General features: G+C 38.9%; 2 protein-coding genes across 4 annotated transcripts in view; one reads left to right on the forward strand and one right to left on the reverse strand.

The window, feature by feature from the left end:
* The window catches only part of osbpl6 (oxysterol binding protein-like 6), a 42,678-nt gene extending 33,521 nt beyond the window's left edge, over positions 1-9,157 (forward strand). The window contains exons 17-23 of the mRNA XM_088001088.1: positions 5-68; positions 210-288; positions 930-1,074; positions 1,162-1,306; positions 1,418-1,544; positions 2,476-2,598; positions 5,448-9,157. Of these exons, the coding sequence (XP_087857214.1) occupies positions 5-68; positions 210-288; positions 930-1,074; positions 1,162-1,306; positions 1,418-1,544; positions 2,476-2,598; positions 5,448-5,559 (795 nt within the window). The 3' untranslated portion in view covers positions 5,560-9,157. The remainder of the gene's footprint in view (positions 1-4; positions 69-209; positions 289-929; positions 1,075-1,161; positions 1,307-1,417; positions 1,545-2,475; positions 2,599-5,447) is intronic.
* Positions 9,158-11,095: 1,938 nt separating this feature from the next.
* Positions 11,096-15,770, reverse strand: prkra (protein kinase, interferon-inducible double stranded RNA dependent activator). 3 transcript variants are annotated; one of them, XM_015001335.2, is made up of 10 exons: positions 15,546-15,770; positions 15,430-15,443; positions 14,625-14,704; positions 14,008-14,183; positions 13,154-13,235; positions 12,620-12,689; positions 12,365-12,482; positions 12,161-12,255; positions 11,795-11,957; positions 11,096-11,273 (listed from the first exon to the last, which is right to left on the reverse strand). In XM_015001335.2, the coding sequence occupies exons 3-10, from the start codon at positions 14,672-14,674 to the stop codon at positions 11,116-11,118; spliced, it is 912 nt and encodes a 303-aa protein (XP_014856821.1). In that variant the 5' UTR covers positions 14,675-14,704; positions 15,430-15,443; positions 15,546-15,770; the 3' UTR covers positions 11,096-11,115. The 3 variants fall into 3 exon arrangements, with proteins under 3 accessions (XP_014856821.1, XP_014856820.1, XP_087857232.1); XM_015001334.2 differs by lacking the exon at positions 15,430-15,443; XM_088001106.1 differs by having other exon boundaries at positions 15,430-15,770.
* Between the last annotated feature and the right edge of the window lie 123 nt (positions 15,771-15,893).

Genomic DNA, 15,893 nt, shown 5'->3' on the forward strand with positions numbered 1-15,893 from the left:
TCAGGTGAGCCACCACCCTCCCGTCTCCGCCTGCCACTGCGAGTCCAAGAACTTCACCTTCTGGCAAGGTGACCTTCTGCCTGATTAGCGAGAGGCTCCAGGGAGAGAGTCTGGCTTAGCAGATAGGAAACATCAGGACTAAACTCTCTTGTTAATAATAGCTTTTTCTGACTTGATTTCCAATGTTTGTCTGCTGTTTTGTTTTCTAGATGTGAGATGGAAAAACAAATTCTGGGGAAAATCTATGGAGATTTTACCAATCGGGTCTGTGAACCTCACAATTCCCAGGTAACTTCCACCCCATCGCTTAGCAACAGCTTAATTACTTCAACCCAGCAGGTTTTCAGATCCATCGTCCCGCTGAGTTTAAAATGGAAAACTGTCTTTGTGATTCGGGTCAACTGGTCAGGTCTTGGAGCAATTAATGAGCTGCACCATGCATAATAATGTAAAATGACTATAAAATCCATGTAAACATATCTATCAAACAAATCTGCTATTAAAGATTAAACTGGAAATAGCAGATTTTAGAACACTGAATATTAAAATACCCTTTTACTTTATTACATTAAGTCTACAAACGAAATAGAGCTGAATCAGAAGAAGCTTCAGCTCAGTATTGTTTTTGATTTGTGGAATAAAAAAACATACCTGTAACCTTATGCGAATTAAAGAAAATCCAAAACAAAATTAACATTTTTGCACCTAACTCTTGTTTAAAAAAAAAAAAAATGTTGTATGATCCGGGCATCCTGAGAAAGACGGGGTTCAAATAAATCATTTAAAGCCCTGAAAGAAATCTGCTATTCATGCCAACGATAAGTGCATGTAAACTTCTGACTCACGTGTGCCCATCTCAGAAAAAGAGTGATGCTGTGAATTTCAAATGTCTTTGCCTGGGTGTGTCAGCTGCGTGTGTTTCTTTGCAGGTTTGGAGATCATTATGAATGGAACAAAGTCACCACCTGTGTGCACAACATCCTCAGTGGACGGCGGTGGATCGAACATTACGGGGAGATCACCATCAGAAACACGAAGAGCAGCGCTTGTCTTTGCAAACTTACCTTCGTTAAGGTAAGAAAAAAAAAATTATCTCTTTGTGACGTTGTAAGTATCTGATTTTATTTTATTAGCTGATTTATCAGAGGCTGTTTCTCGTAGGGAAATTACTGGAGCTCCAACGTAAACGAGGTCCAGGGATTTGTGATGGACCAAGAGGGAAAAGTGATCCACAGGCTTTTTGGGAAATGGCACGAAGGTCTTTACTGCGGCGTCCCACCGTCTGCCAAATGCGTCTGGAGGCCAGGTACCATCCTTTCACGTGCAGCTGGACCTCGACTAATACTGGCTGCATAAAAAGCCAATCTCATCCTGATCTCTGAGCTAAAAAGGAACCCGGATCGCTTCTCCTCCTCAGGCTCCATGCCGACAGACTACGAGCTGTACTACGGCTTCACCAGATTCGCCATCGAACTGAATGAGCTGTGCCCCGAGCTGAAAGACGCCCTGCCGCGGACAGATGCTCGATTCAGGCCCGATCAAAGGTGCAGACCCCCGACAGCCATTCTCAGCTAAGGAAATGTGTTTAGATCAATGACGTCTTGCAAAAGTTATTCATAGCAGTTCACCGTTTTTGTCATATTACAACCACAAACTCCAATATAATTTATTGGGATTTTATGCAACAGACCAACACAAAGTGCCATTTAATTGTGCTCACACATCGTCTTCAGAAGTGATCCGGTCCAGCTGTGCGTATGAATAAAGCTGCGTTATAAAGACCCAGTAGGCCTGTCAGAGAACACACATGAACAAACACAACACCTTGGATGTGTGAAAGAGTGTCAAGACAAAAGCTTGAAAGAAAAGCACAAAGTTTAAAAGCATGAAGAAGAATCTCTGTTCAGGTGAGACTGCAGTTGAATAATTTTGTCCCGTATGCTACGTGTGGTAGAGTACTTACTCCTACAAGTCATCATCCACATGATGAAACAAGGCGGTGGTATGATCATGCTGTGGGATCTAGACTTAAATCCATTTAGGAATCTTTGATGTAACTTCAAAATTGATATAAACAGAAACGCCAGTCTGACTGAGCTTCAGCTATTTTGCAAAGAAGAACGGGGGCAAAACTTAGAGACGTACCCCCAAAACCCACAGCTGTTATTGTTAGCCAAAGGTCAGAGGGGCCGAATATAAATCCACTTTTTACTTTTGAGAGTTTTGTGTGTGACAAATCTTGAAAACAATGCATCCTTTTCCTTCCACTTCACAATTGAGCACAACTGTCCAATGAACTACACTGGTGCTTGCGGCTGTAACGGCAAACATGGCAAACTTGACAAAATCGAGAAAAGAAAAAAAAAAAATCAATGGCTTTAAATGGTGTTCTTTAACATGTTCTCTGGAGGAGTTATTTTTTGTTTTGTTTTTTTTTTTGTTCCTAGTATGCTATCTGTCTTTTTGCTGCCGCAGATATCTGGAGGAAGGAAACGTGGAGATGGCCGGCTCTGAGAAGCAGCGCATCGAAGACGCCCAGAGAGCCAGGAGGAAGTGGAACGAGGAGAACAACATCAAACACGAGCCTCGCTTCTTTAAGTAAGGACGATCCTCATGTTGAAAACACGCCTTTTCACCCAGATGATGCTGATTTTGTGGACTTTGTAATCCAAAACACTTGGCCTGTAAAACGTGCCGCTGAAGTGCCTCCCATGTGATGCATGACCGTTCACTGACGCATTTTAAACAATTACAGACGTGACTCATGCAGAAACCTACAACACAAAGTGATACAAAGTTATATGTAGCGTACGATCTCAGAGTACAATTTAAGCCAAATTATTACACATTACTGACAAAAATAGTTAATCATGAAGCGCCATCTGGTATCGGTCTAAAGAAGGTCAGTCAGTTGCTTCTGATCGCTGTAATCCCGCCTCCTGATTAAGCATGTGGCGACAGTGGAGTGAAACCATTTTAACTGAAGAAAAACTTCAGTGGAACCAGGCTGGGCTTGAGGAGCCGTTTGTTGCAACCGCCAGGGGGGGTTAGAGGGCAGGGAGGAAGCGAGAAAAAAACACAAGAAAAGCTCCAGGATTGTTTTCTATGGGAAACAAAAAATAACGAGTGCACAGAGTTAATTGCAGAAGTAGTGTCATAGTATCAAGTCCTTTCTATGACAAAGTAGAGAAAGGTAGCGGCAGCAATTGCTTGGTCAGTGGCTCAATATTTCAGAGACACAGCTCAACTCTGAGCCAGAAGCACTTTCTCTGGAAAGATGGAGGGCACAGAAAGTTACAGTAGCTGCACCAATTCCTTTGGTGCAGCAAAGACGTACAGTCAAACCTAGAAGCACTCAGCCAAGAGTATTATCTATAAATAGAAGAAATAGGGAAGTACAGAAAGATTTTGTCAGCTGTTATTCGAGTAATCGCAGAGTTAATTTCTGTCCAGCAAAGAGACTCAGCTAAACAGAATCACTGAGCAAAGAGTATTTTCTAACTCAGTGATTCTAATCTTGTCAGTTTATAGAGCAAACTTAACCAAACTTTTTCTCACAGTGACTCATGTTGGATATGTAGGCAACCTGAACCTTGTATTTGACGCCATGTTGCTGCGGTAACAAGTAGGAGCTCAGCTTCATCACTCGCCACCAAAACCTGCTGTGATAACTCAGTTCATAGAGGAAATTAGCAACATAACCATCATTTTCATCTCAAAATTTGCATAAAAATGATAAGTCGTCGTCTATTCCCGCTTAAACTTAGCAGGGTTGCAGAGGAGCTGCTGTCTGTCTCCTGCAGTCATTTGGCGAGAGGCATTATTAAATAATTAGAAAGAGAGATAATTAAAGTAAAATAGAGTTTAGTGGCTGTGTAATTTTCTGACTTTAGTGTTTTATGCATGTTCTAAAATGATCAAGACCTGCTGTTTTAGGTAAAAGCATAACTGAGGAACCATCACTCTTCTTATAAAACATCACCGTAAATGGTTTATTGAATTAAAAAAAACCAAAAAAAAAACCACAATAAGCAGATGAAACTTGTGGCAGTTCTACAAAGACCTGATTTTTTTTCTTGTTGCCTCGATGCTGAAGCTGAATCAAAGTGTGTGTAAACAGGAGAGAGAAGCAGATAATTATCTGACGTTCACCTGCTGAGTCCCACGTTTCAGCGCAGGCTGCCATGGTGATTGTAGCCGTTACAATCATCATGCGCTGATGCGTAAAAGTATTCAGATCGCAAGTTATTGCAAACACTTGCTGGCAGTAATTGCTGCTAAGGGTTGTACTAGCAGTTTTCAGGATAAGGAGGCGTCTGCTTAGAAACAAAGGACCAAATGGGCGTGAATTGCTTCCTTTATGTCCCCCTTAAATAAATGCTATTTGTATTTAGTCAGATTGTCTTTGCTTGATACTCAAATGTGATTGATGATCTGAAGTCCTGTCTGCACCCGTTAAAATGACACGATCTTGTTTTTGCGATGGCTGTGAACATTAAGATTGAGAACAATCTGAGCTAGTTTCTACTTTTTATTAGAAATAAATTGGAAATCATCTTTTGGCGGCTTTGCAACTGAGCTGAGAACAGTTTCCACAGTGCAGCTTGGGGCCCATTTGCAGCCCTTGGAATGACTTTTTTGTGGCCCTTAACTGCATGCACAGTTAAAGAAAATAGAAACTTTTAAAATATATATTTTTATAGCTGAATTAGAATCTCAGTAAAATTTGAGGTAAAGCATGTTCTTCTCCTTTAATTTTGATTTCAGAGTAAACAGACATAGTCTCCTACCCATGCAAAAAGCTTAGATAAAGTCAGTAGGTATATTCTGTGTTCTTACTGATGAACATACAATTAACAGTTTCAAGGTCAACAAATTACAAAGACAATTGTAAAACTTTATCCTTTTCTTTTAAAATGGACAACGTGAGAGACCCTTTTTATGTTTTGAAATATTGCGTGTTTAGTTTGTTGTTGGTCTGCTAAAAATAAGAATTAAATACCAAATCATTTTGGTTTTCTAAATAACAATGCATGCTCCTTTTTTTAATGTTCCTTCAAATTTGGAACATAAAAATGTTTGGATGCCACTGAACTACAGCAATTATTTGAAGGATTTTTATGATGGTTTCATTTTGGGAATCCTGCTAGTAAGAGAAGAAAAGTTACCTGGCAACTACAAGGCGTGTCTTTCTTATTTTAAAAAAGGTACAAAAACTTTGTAATGCATAAAGAGGCAAAATCAATGAAGAAATGTTGATGTGTAAAGGTATAAATCCAAGGTTTACCTAATCTTTTTACTAATAATACAACTTTTATGCTCTTGTATATGAATGGGTGCTTCCTTTATATAAATGTAACAAAAATAAATCATGAGGAAATCATTAGAAAAATATTCTCTTATAAAAAAGCTAAAAATCGTGCATCATTTTTGCCCTTTTTGTGCAGAAAAGTGGTGGACGCCAACCACAGGGAGAGGTGGGTCTCCAACAACATGTACTGGGAGCTCCGCAAAAACCCCGGCTTCATCAACATGGAGCCCACGGTCAGCCTGTGGTAGCACACGGAGCTCCGCCTCCATCGCTGCGGACCAGGAAGCTCTTACCTATGCACAGCGGGGTGTTGGACAGGAACACCCGGCGACGCCTGTGCGCATGGACAAGAAGGACTGCGGAGCTGAGAACGACGTCGAGGGGCTGCTACATGGTCACCCATCCATGGAAACATCCTCATCCTGCTTGTGGAAGCCGGGTCGCCACTACTACGTAGATCTCTCCTCAGTTCTTCTGACTTTCCCAGTTTGTCCTTGCCTTAAAAAGACCCCCATACGAGTCGAAGGATTAGGCGCCTTTTAGTTGAAGCCATTTCGTTTCCAGACAGCAGTTTGGCTTAGACTAGTCTATGGAGTAGACATTTTGAATACCTACCGATATGTGCATGCTTAGAGAGCAGCTTTCATCGGCATAAAGCCGTATTTACTATATCATCAAATATTGTAGAGAAAAAAAAGAAGTATTTTTATATATATAAAAAAAGAATATCTTGTGTGAAAGAATTATTTGAATTGGCAGATTTTTATTTATTTTTTGCTTTTTAATACTAATGAATCTGTTAGGTGGCAGAATCTTCTCTGGGGAATCGACTCACACTCAATTAACAGAAACAGTGAAGAGAGATCACATTACTAACACGTTTACAGGAGTAAACAATATAAACCATGTACTGTATTTTCCGCACTATAAGGCACCTTCAATGAATGGCCTATTTTAAAACTTTTTCATATATAAGGCGCACCGCATAGAATAGACGATACAGTTAGGGTTGCCATCCATCCCGTATTGAACCTATACGGGACGCTATTTGTTCCGTAGTCTACAAATGTGGATGGGTAATCCCCGAGTACTTTATATAGTCGGCTGCCCCAGTCATTGTTTCACTCACGGTGTCCGGTGTTGCGATATTGTGCCCAACTGCTTTCTGGGTAACACAGACCAACCGACACGCTGCTGCCGCAGTCTCTGTCTCTCTTCCCCCGCTCCCCCAGCTTTAAATGTGTAGGGGCTGGTCCCTTGGTAACCCTAGTCGAAGCACCCCGGATGAATGTCTAAAGCCACTTTGTTGACATAAAGAATGTCAACAAAACAGTCTGACTCCGGTCAGGGAGGAGAGCTGGGCCGGGGCGTGGCCGGACGATGGTCACCCTTCTCCGGTTGCGCACAGCATGTTCGTGGAGAACTTGGTGATAAATGACCTGTAGATGACCTGATTTAGACGGTCGGTAGGTAGATAGGTCAGTCAAACTTTATTAACAAACCAGCGTTTTGACAACTATCCCAGCATGCACCGCGCGCTTCTTCTTCTACGGGCGAAAATGAAGTCGGCGGCAGCTTACTGTAGTTGCTAGACCTATTGTGGCTCAATATTGGTCCACATATAAGACGCACCGGATTATAAGGCGCCCGGTCGGCTTTTGAGGAAATTGAAGGTTTTTAGGTGCACCTTATAGTACGGAAAATACGGTGGGTTAGCTTTAGAATATAAATAGAAGAGATGGTGAATACTTAAAACATTGTCATGATTTATTATTTTCCAAGAAATGAACTCTTCTAAATTACACAAAACCTCAAAGACTTGCTTAGGGTCAGAATGTGCTGCAAGAATACAATAGAAATGAGTTTTTCCTGTCTGCAGGTGGCGCCGATACGTTGTCCCGCAAGAGTATTTATTTCGCAAACTCCTTCGCATTTTGTCAAGTCACAACCACGAAACCTAAATGTGTTTTGTTGGGATTTTAGGCGATAGTGGAGCATAGCTGTGAAGTGGAAAGAAAAGGGAACAAGCATATACTGTTGCTAATAAAAATCTAGAATGTGTCAATTCTTATTCAGTAACCCTTGCATGTCTTTTGGAGTATGTCTTAAACATCTTTAGATGTCTAGACACTGAAATATTTCAAATCTTGCTTCAGATTCTCATTTGGATATAGATCTGGACTTTGACAGGGCCACTGTAATCCATGAATACCCCAGTCTCAAATCATTTGCTGCCTTTAGGAAGTTTTCTTCCATGTCTGCCCTGAATTCATCTCCATCTATATTAGATTACACGCAGGTGTACTTCATCTACTAATAAGGATGCTTCATAGTAAAGGGGACTGGATATAAATACATGCCTCACTTTTCAGATAGAAAATGTAAACGGAGTCTTTATACTCCTACTTCACACTGTGTTTGTTGGTCTTTCACATGCAATCTCATTAGAAAGCCATTAAGTTTTGTGGATGCGAAAATATGTGAAATAAATTTAAGGGGTGTGAATAATTTTGAGAGGCAGTGTAAATGTTTTTGCAGTGTCAGTTTGAGAAAAGATGAAGCAAGTGTGGTAGAGATTGTGAAGTCTTCTAACATGCAAATCACTTTAATTTCTAATTTTTCACATTTTTGTTTATTTCCTTGATAACAAATTACTGACCCTTCTAATGAGTTATTAAAGCTATTATTTTAAATCTCCGAGGCAGCAGACTATATAAATTATGAAGCAGCAGCGACACCTACAGGTTGCCACGTAAAAGAGCAGCAGGCTATTTTTTTTTTTTTTACCAGATTCACGTAGGATTCCCCAGAAAACTTACTGCTACGTCTTTTGCTTCTGCAAAAAAAAAACAAAAAAACAAGATAGTTATTGAAGTTTGTATATTTACTGCAAAACAGAGAAGCTTTAAGGTTTTGAGTAGCTCTCCCTATTTTTTATTTTCTTCTTCCGACTAATATCCTTTTAAAATAGCCCTCCAACACATTTGAGAACTCGCACACTGTCCTACATTTAAACTACTTCCTATAGTTCTGGACTGCAAGATGAGGGAGGAACATATATATGTATATATATATATATATACATAAAGCCAGAGTGAAGATAATGAACCAAAAAAAAAAAGTAGATCTGCTTTGCATCTATGTGATTCTCTATTTAAAAGAAGGAAGAAAAAAAATTCTGGATCACAATCTCAACGCTAAAACTCTTCAGTTTCACTTGCTGTGCCTTAATGCATTTATCAATGCGTCACACACACACACACCTGACAGGAACACCACGTCGAGAAGAAGGTATGCCATTAAAGAAAGTCACACTTTCCATCTACCTGCAGACGATTACACACACCGAGGCTTTCCCTCTGGACAGAATAGTTTAGATTTAATGTATTTTTGTTCCGACTGCATCATGCTGGCGGTTTTAAAGACGTTCTTCACCACTGAAGCCGATTTCCTTTCGCCCCGCCGGCTTCAGTGACCGAGTCCCAGCAGCTCATAGCAGTGCTTCTCGTAGTCCTTGTATCATAGAATCAGGAGAGAGAGAGAGAAAAAAAAGATGACCTGAAGCTTTCTACACCCATCGCTCCACCTGCATGTCTAGACAACTTTAGCTTGCCAATGAATGTCTTTGATGCCTTACAGAGAAAGGTTATTATTTTCTAACTTGGACCCAATCCTCCTTGTGGACTGACACGGATCACAAAGCACTAAAAGTCAGCTTGGTTTTATTCAGATCTTCTCCCTAGTGGATACCTTCTAAAGTGCAATTTTAACTAAGTACATATCTTTCCATGGACACTGTACACTGCTGCTGCATAGTGCTTGTTCTAATAAAATGGCAAACGACAAGCAGAGGAGTGGGTGTGTTTTTTTTTTTTCATCCTGGAGAAACTGCAGTTGTGGTTGAAGGTTTGGGGCAAAACTGAACATCAGAAGGCTTTCAGTCAAGATGAAAGGGGGGAAAAAAACGCTAATTGAGTAAGTCTACATGTATAGCACATTTCAGCAACAAGCCATTCTTCCAAGAACTAAAAAAGTGTATGTAAACTTCTGAACACGAAGAAACTGATGAGAAATATATTTTTGAATGTCATCATTGTGGCATTTAGTAAACAGAAATAACTGAAGTAATCTGAACTGAGCAAAAACAAAAAAAAAAGGATGAATTTAGTTTAATTTAACTTTAAACAGTGATTCTCTATTTAAAAGAAGAATGAAAACAAAACCTTATTTTCTAATGTATGCAACCATCTGGTCTCAACTTCAGCACTTGACCACATTTAAAATAGTTAATATGTTTGGCTACTGAACTAAATCCATTAAAAAAAAAAAAAAGAACTGAAATTTATCATAAAAATGTGTTACATTTTCCAAAAAGTTAGAAACAAAAACCATCTGTATGGTCAGTGAAGAACTATCTCATCGTTTTGTACACTGGGCGTTCTTCATTACTACTGGTATTAAGCTAAAAAAAATCAAAACTGAATCCACATGTGGACCATCTGTGACGTAGGCGGACCAGAACTGGAAGACGCGCGGCCCAAACAAATTGACGGCCGCCTGTCGGACAGCTCCTCGGAGAAATATCTCCAGCAATAACTGCAACAATCCACAACCATCAGCCTGACAGTGAGCAACCATAACTCAGGAGTTTGATTGGGTTTATTTGCTGGTTTCAAAACAAACAGAGGCTGGTTAGCATAAGCAGGTCTATCACAGTTAATAGTGCAGGTCAGAGGTCAAACGCAAAGAATGAAATCAAAAGAATTGTCTTGAGGAAAGAGATTAAAACGATATGGAATAAGTTTGTAACGTAAAATGTGGAAAACGTGAAGCACTGTGAACACTTTCTGGATCCACTGTTTACAAACTGAATTTCCGGGGTGGATTTAAATGGATAACATTTCTAGCAGTCAAACTACATATTACTTCTCCTGATATATAATGTTTTGTGATGCCAGTAAAAAATTTAAAATAACTGGAAATTGAAGTAACTTGCCTCCTGACTGTAAATCAAGTGAAAGAACCGAGCCAGCAGGGTAACACTTTATTTGAAGGGGGTTGAATAAGACTGTCATGACACTGTCATAAACATGACATAACACCTATCAAGAACATGAATAAGCCTTCATGAATATTTATGACTGTTGTCATAAAGCGTCATTCGGTAAATCATGACACTTTTAATACAAAGTTGACATTATTCAAAATGTCTTTGATATGACAACTTGACATTAACCAAGAAATCATTACTGATATAAATTTGTTATAAAAGTATTACTGATTGCACTTTAAAAATTAGGTAACTTTATGTTATTAAAGGTAAAGTTTAAACAGTAATGATTTCTTAGTTAATGCCAAGTTGTCATAGCAAAGACATTTTGAATAATGTCAACTTCGTATTAAAAGTGTCATAATTTACCAAATGACGCTTTATGACAACAGTCATGAATATTCATGAAGGCTTATTCCTGTTTATGACAGTGTCATGACAGTCTTATTCACCCCCCTTCAAATAAAGTGTTACCGCCAGCGGTGTAAAATATAAATGAGCAAAGCATGATTAGTTCAAGGTAAGTTAAAAAACTAATTCATTGCTCTTACTTAACATTTGCTTAAATATTCTGGATAGTTGAAGCCTCTTATAAGCACCATGATAGACCTGCTTATGCTAAAAGTTTTGGATCTTTTAATCTCCTCATCAGTTACAATAAAACCAGCAGAAATCCAAGTGGAGCTGCTCTGTGACACAGATGAGTACAGATGACGGGGGTCAGGCAGAGAATCTGCAGGTGCTGGTGGGATTTTTATTTGCTGGAAGCCATGATCTTCATGTACTGGAGGGCGCTGTGCGCGGCGTCGTTGTGGGCGTTGCTGCAGGAGATGCCGGTGCCGTGGCACACGGTGACGGGATTGGTGGACAGCTCTGCCAGGCACTGGTACTGACCGTTCACCGTCAGCTCATCTGCAAAACAACAGACACGTTGACAAAGGAGAGCCGATTGTGTCTTCTGTCATCAGGAGTCATCAGATGCTACCTGGAATCAAACTGTGTGCACAAAGGCGTGCAAAGGTATTCATATGCTTTAACTTTTTCAAATTTAGACACACCTAACAACAAACTCTGTTGCATTTAAATAAGGAAGCAAGGAAGAAAGGAGGGAAAGACATGATGAAGAGAAGGAAGAAAAGAAACATAGAAACACTTAGACAATGGGGATTGTCTCATACTCGCGTATATAGAATAAAAATTGTTGGCTCAAAAAGGAGAGATCGGGGAACATTTCATTTTTTCTGTTTTTCAAATTAAATAGATTTTCCATCTTCAAGAACTCCTAGAATAAAGAACATTTCATTCTAGGAAAACTTGAAATTATATATTTTTTTTATTCTGGGAATAAAGAATAAAGTCAGAGGGAATGGGATAGAGATGGAAGGAAATTAAAGAGATTTTCTTATAGACCAGTTTAGATGTAGATATCCCACCTATGTCAAAGTATGTGACCTCAAAGCCTTGCTCTTTGGAGAGATCTAGCAGCATCTGTATGTAGTCAGTGTTGGGAATGCTCAGAGGGTTTCTCCTGAGTAGAGAGATCTTCTCTGCTGTGGAGTTCCTGATGTTCTCAAAGCAAACGCTCGGATTAGGAGTCTAAAAACATGAGGTCCAAATAAAAAAAAAGTTTAAATTGATTTCAATTTTGACAAACATGTATGTCAAAACAAAACAAAACAAAACAAAACAAAACAAAAAAAAAAAAAAAATATATATATATATATATATATATATATATATATATATATATATATATATATATATATATATATATATATATAAATAAAACTATAGCAGACCCATGTGATCTCAGGGGATCCCGATAAACTCTGAAGCTTCGCCACCATTTTCTCTGCCGCTTCCTTTTTTGCTGCTTTTTTGGTGTTTCCAACCCCTGCAACGTAAAACCTAAACCTCAGAAGAATCCCATCAAACATGTGGAAAAAAAAAAAAAAGTTAAATTGTGTTTGAAATAGAAATAAACAACAGCAAAAACAGCACACCCTGTTCTGTGAGCGACTCCAGTCTACAGATTATTGTGAATTCTTTTCGGTGCGGTGGGCCGCTCTCTGTTAAAATAATATACTCAGGAACATGCCATCTTCTCTGCAACGCCAAGGCCTGAAACAAAAAAATAAATAAAAAAATCCATGGTTAATTCAATATCATGTTCAGATCATAAGTCTGACGCATGGCTTTTTACACATTCGTAAGTTGACATATGCATGCAAAAATCTGAGATCCTTGTAAAAGCACACCTGCAGCAGGCCCACGGGGTTGTTTGGTTCTGCTATGACGCCATTAGTGTTGGACCTCCCAGGAACGGCCCTGTTGGATGCAACATCATGACATCAGTCCGACAATTTAACACCCCACGTTTAATTAATCATATTACTGGGTTTATAAATGTACTGAAATTGAAGCTTTGATTTTACCGACATTTTTAAGTCTGAGAATCAGCTACTGCGGTAAGATTTATTTTCAAGTGTTTTACAAACCAGATTTGAAAATCAAGTGTTGAGACTTTCTGTAAACGACAAATCCGACAGTCTATAGATGCAAAATAATGTTCTCAGATTAATAGTTTGTAGATGAGTCAGTAAAAACACAATTCAAATATAATCTTTATTTTACTTCAAAACATTTTGCTAAGAATAATCTTTGATTTTTCCACATTCTAGACCCAGTAAGTATATTTCATTTCCATTTTTTCTTAAGTTTATTTCAGTTGGAAAGCCCTTTATTCTTTAGATAAATATCAATTAGTTCACGGTTTGTCGAGCTCCACCCACCCACTTTCAGAGTCGATGTTCAAAATTTTCAGTGCGGCCTCCGCAGCCTGCTGCTTAGCTGCCTTTTTACTGGGTCCCTGACCTGTAAAAGCAGAAACATTTATTATGTTGCACAAATGACAGAACAGATTTAAAAACACAGTTTCACATAATGTCAACTTCAACCCTTAAGGACCAAAATACAGGCCTAAAAGAAAACTTTGCAGTGAGAACATTCTCTATGTAGAAAGCTCTACTTGGTGTGCAGTTCCACTTCTATTACTTTTTTTAAATGTTTCACATTTTTCCAACTACCCAGGATGCTATGATGTCCATCCCTTTTCTAGATTCAACTATTTTTATAGATTGAGGTCCCTTAAGCTAGGATAAAAAAAAATTACAGTACAGTAGAGGGTTATATAAATTTCACTTTGTTTAAAAAATTATTTAGAGCTTTTCAATACTGCACTGGACATATCTGTAATAAATACTGATTCTTAACAGCATAATTGGTGATCCGCGATATCTTAATTCAGATATACTGGGTTTAAATACTTTATTTTGATGCCCAAGAACCATATGGGGAAAATATGATGTAAAGTATATGACCTGGTTCTTGATTCTTGGTTACGTCATTAACTTGGGGAAAAAAGAAAAAAGACTAATTTAAAAAAAAAAAAAAAAAAATCTAATAGAAAGTACACACCTAACTTTGAAAACCTGAAGGTCTAATTGCAGCATCAGCTTAAAAACCATACATTTATTTCCCTCACAATTATACATTACTTCTACTTTAGTCAATTACATTAATTCCCACATATACAAATCTATAAGGGTACGTTGGCGAGTCACTCTAAGCGCTTACTGCTGCACACCTGTACATGTAACGCCTCCTATTGTCACGCTGAAGACGAAGCTGGGCTGGTGAGCCTCTCCTTCTGCTTTCTCCATCACAAACACGGGGAGGTCTCCGCTAACGACGCCATATTCATACAGGATTTGTATGGGTGTCTTCCAGGAGCCCGTCCTCTGTGGTTCTGGTGTGCTCAGGCTGTTCAACACGGAAACAAAAATCATCGGCTTTGACTTTGCAAGAGATGAATGAAAAAAAATAAAAATAAAAATGAAGAAGCAGTCATCGGCAGAGCTCAGTTGTCTTGCTTTGGGATCTGAAACTGAGTTAAAACTTAAAACTGCTTTTCCATATTGCTTAGTGATGATTTTTGCCATTTTCTTATTACACGTGAAAGGGATTTGGCAACTTCAGCGCCTATTTAGTTTTGCTGTTATTTCATTAATGGTTTGGAGAGAGGCCTTCTGCAGCTGGTTGGCTTGGTTGCTACTTGCTCATCAGGGACTGCCACATATCTCTCTCCAAAACACTATTTATACACCAGGTCATGAAAAACGGCTTTGCAGGAAAACAGTCGAACATAGAAACTATGAACTAAGTTCATGTTTAAAGGTAATAATAATAAAAAAAAACACTCACCGTCTGTCAGAAGTAGCTGGTGACTGATATGCTTGTTCAGACATGTTCATGGTGTAAGCTTGTTCTGCTGATCAGAAGCACTATGAAACAGAATTACAAATTGGATTTTAGTTGTTGATGGTCCTGTTTCAGCTCCTCGTCGATAAATGCCGTTGAAATGTCTGTAAGTTCTTGAATCTGACATGTCACATTATGATTTTCAAGAACACTGCACAAAGTTATCACATCCAAATACTTGATTGCGAAAAGTCTCATTATAACCCATACTTGACAACAAGAAAAAAATGCTAATATCTGCCACATTTGCTGAAAATGATCAGCAAACAGCTACTCAGAATTTTACAGGCTAAGCTGTAAAATGCTGTAGGTGTCCAGCTGAAATCCTGCCACCGTTTAGTTAGCAGGAAGATTTATTGTCTGCAGCAGTTTCCTCCAAAGAAAAACCTGCAGCCATCATCGCTTTCATCTAAATAACTGTTAGGAAACAGATCAGATCATTGCTAAGGAAACAGATATCTTTACAGCGAGATGTCCAGGTGGAGTGACGAGGGAAATCATTTTTTTTTTGACGATGAAAGCAACGAGTTAGGGGTATTTTAGGGCTTGTTGAAAATATCGATACCCTCACACGAAATTGATTACATTTTACTCGGTGACCTGCGCCTGGACAACCCGACCAACAACCAGAATGTTGAGAATGTCGCAGAAAAGCGAATAAAATGGTTTCCACGAATAGCGAAAAAGGAAAAGCCTAATATGATAGATTTAGGACATTTTCAAAAGTACAATAATAACTGTAACTCACATGTATGCACGCTTCTGGATTTAATTGGGATTAAATGGAAAAAAAAAAGTATATTAAAAACACTAAAACAGCATTGAGACTGAAAAAGGATGCGGCTTTCTGACGGGTTGTGCTACCTCTTTGATCCCCGGCTTTCTTAAAGGGCCAGCGCAGCGATGTTGTAGGAGAAACTACAACCTAAAGGTCCCTCTGCTGTTTCTTAGACATTTGTCTTTTATTTTTCTTACATCACTAGTTAGACCGCCAGATGATGATAGCTGACAACTAAGGAGTCCAATAGTATGGGGGAAAATACAAATCGTATCAACATCCGGGTCAACTGCAACCACAAAATGGTTTGAAAAATGGGTATCGCCCCCTGCAGGTAGAGACTTGGTTTTGTTGGAATCGCATTTCCTCAAATTTTGTTGGAAGACATGCGAAAGTAAACCTTGGGAAAATCCCACTAGAGCCACTGAAACTTA

The sequence above is a fragment of the Poecilia mexicana genome, unplaced genomic scaffold, assembly GCF_051168715.1.
Source record: "Poecilia mexicana isolate PSO_F unplaced genomic scaffold, ASM5116871v1 scaffold_2, whole genome shotgun sequence".
NCBI lineage: Eukaryota > Metazoa > Chordata > Actinopteri > Cyprinodontiformes > Poeciliidae > Poecilia > Poecilia mexicana.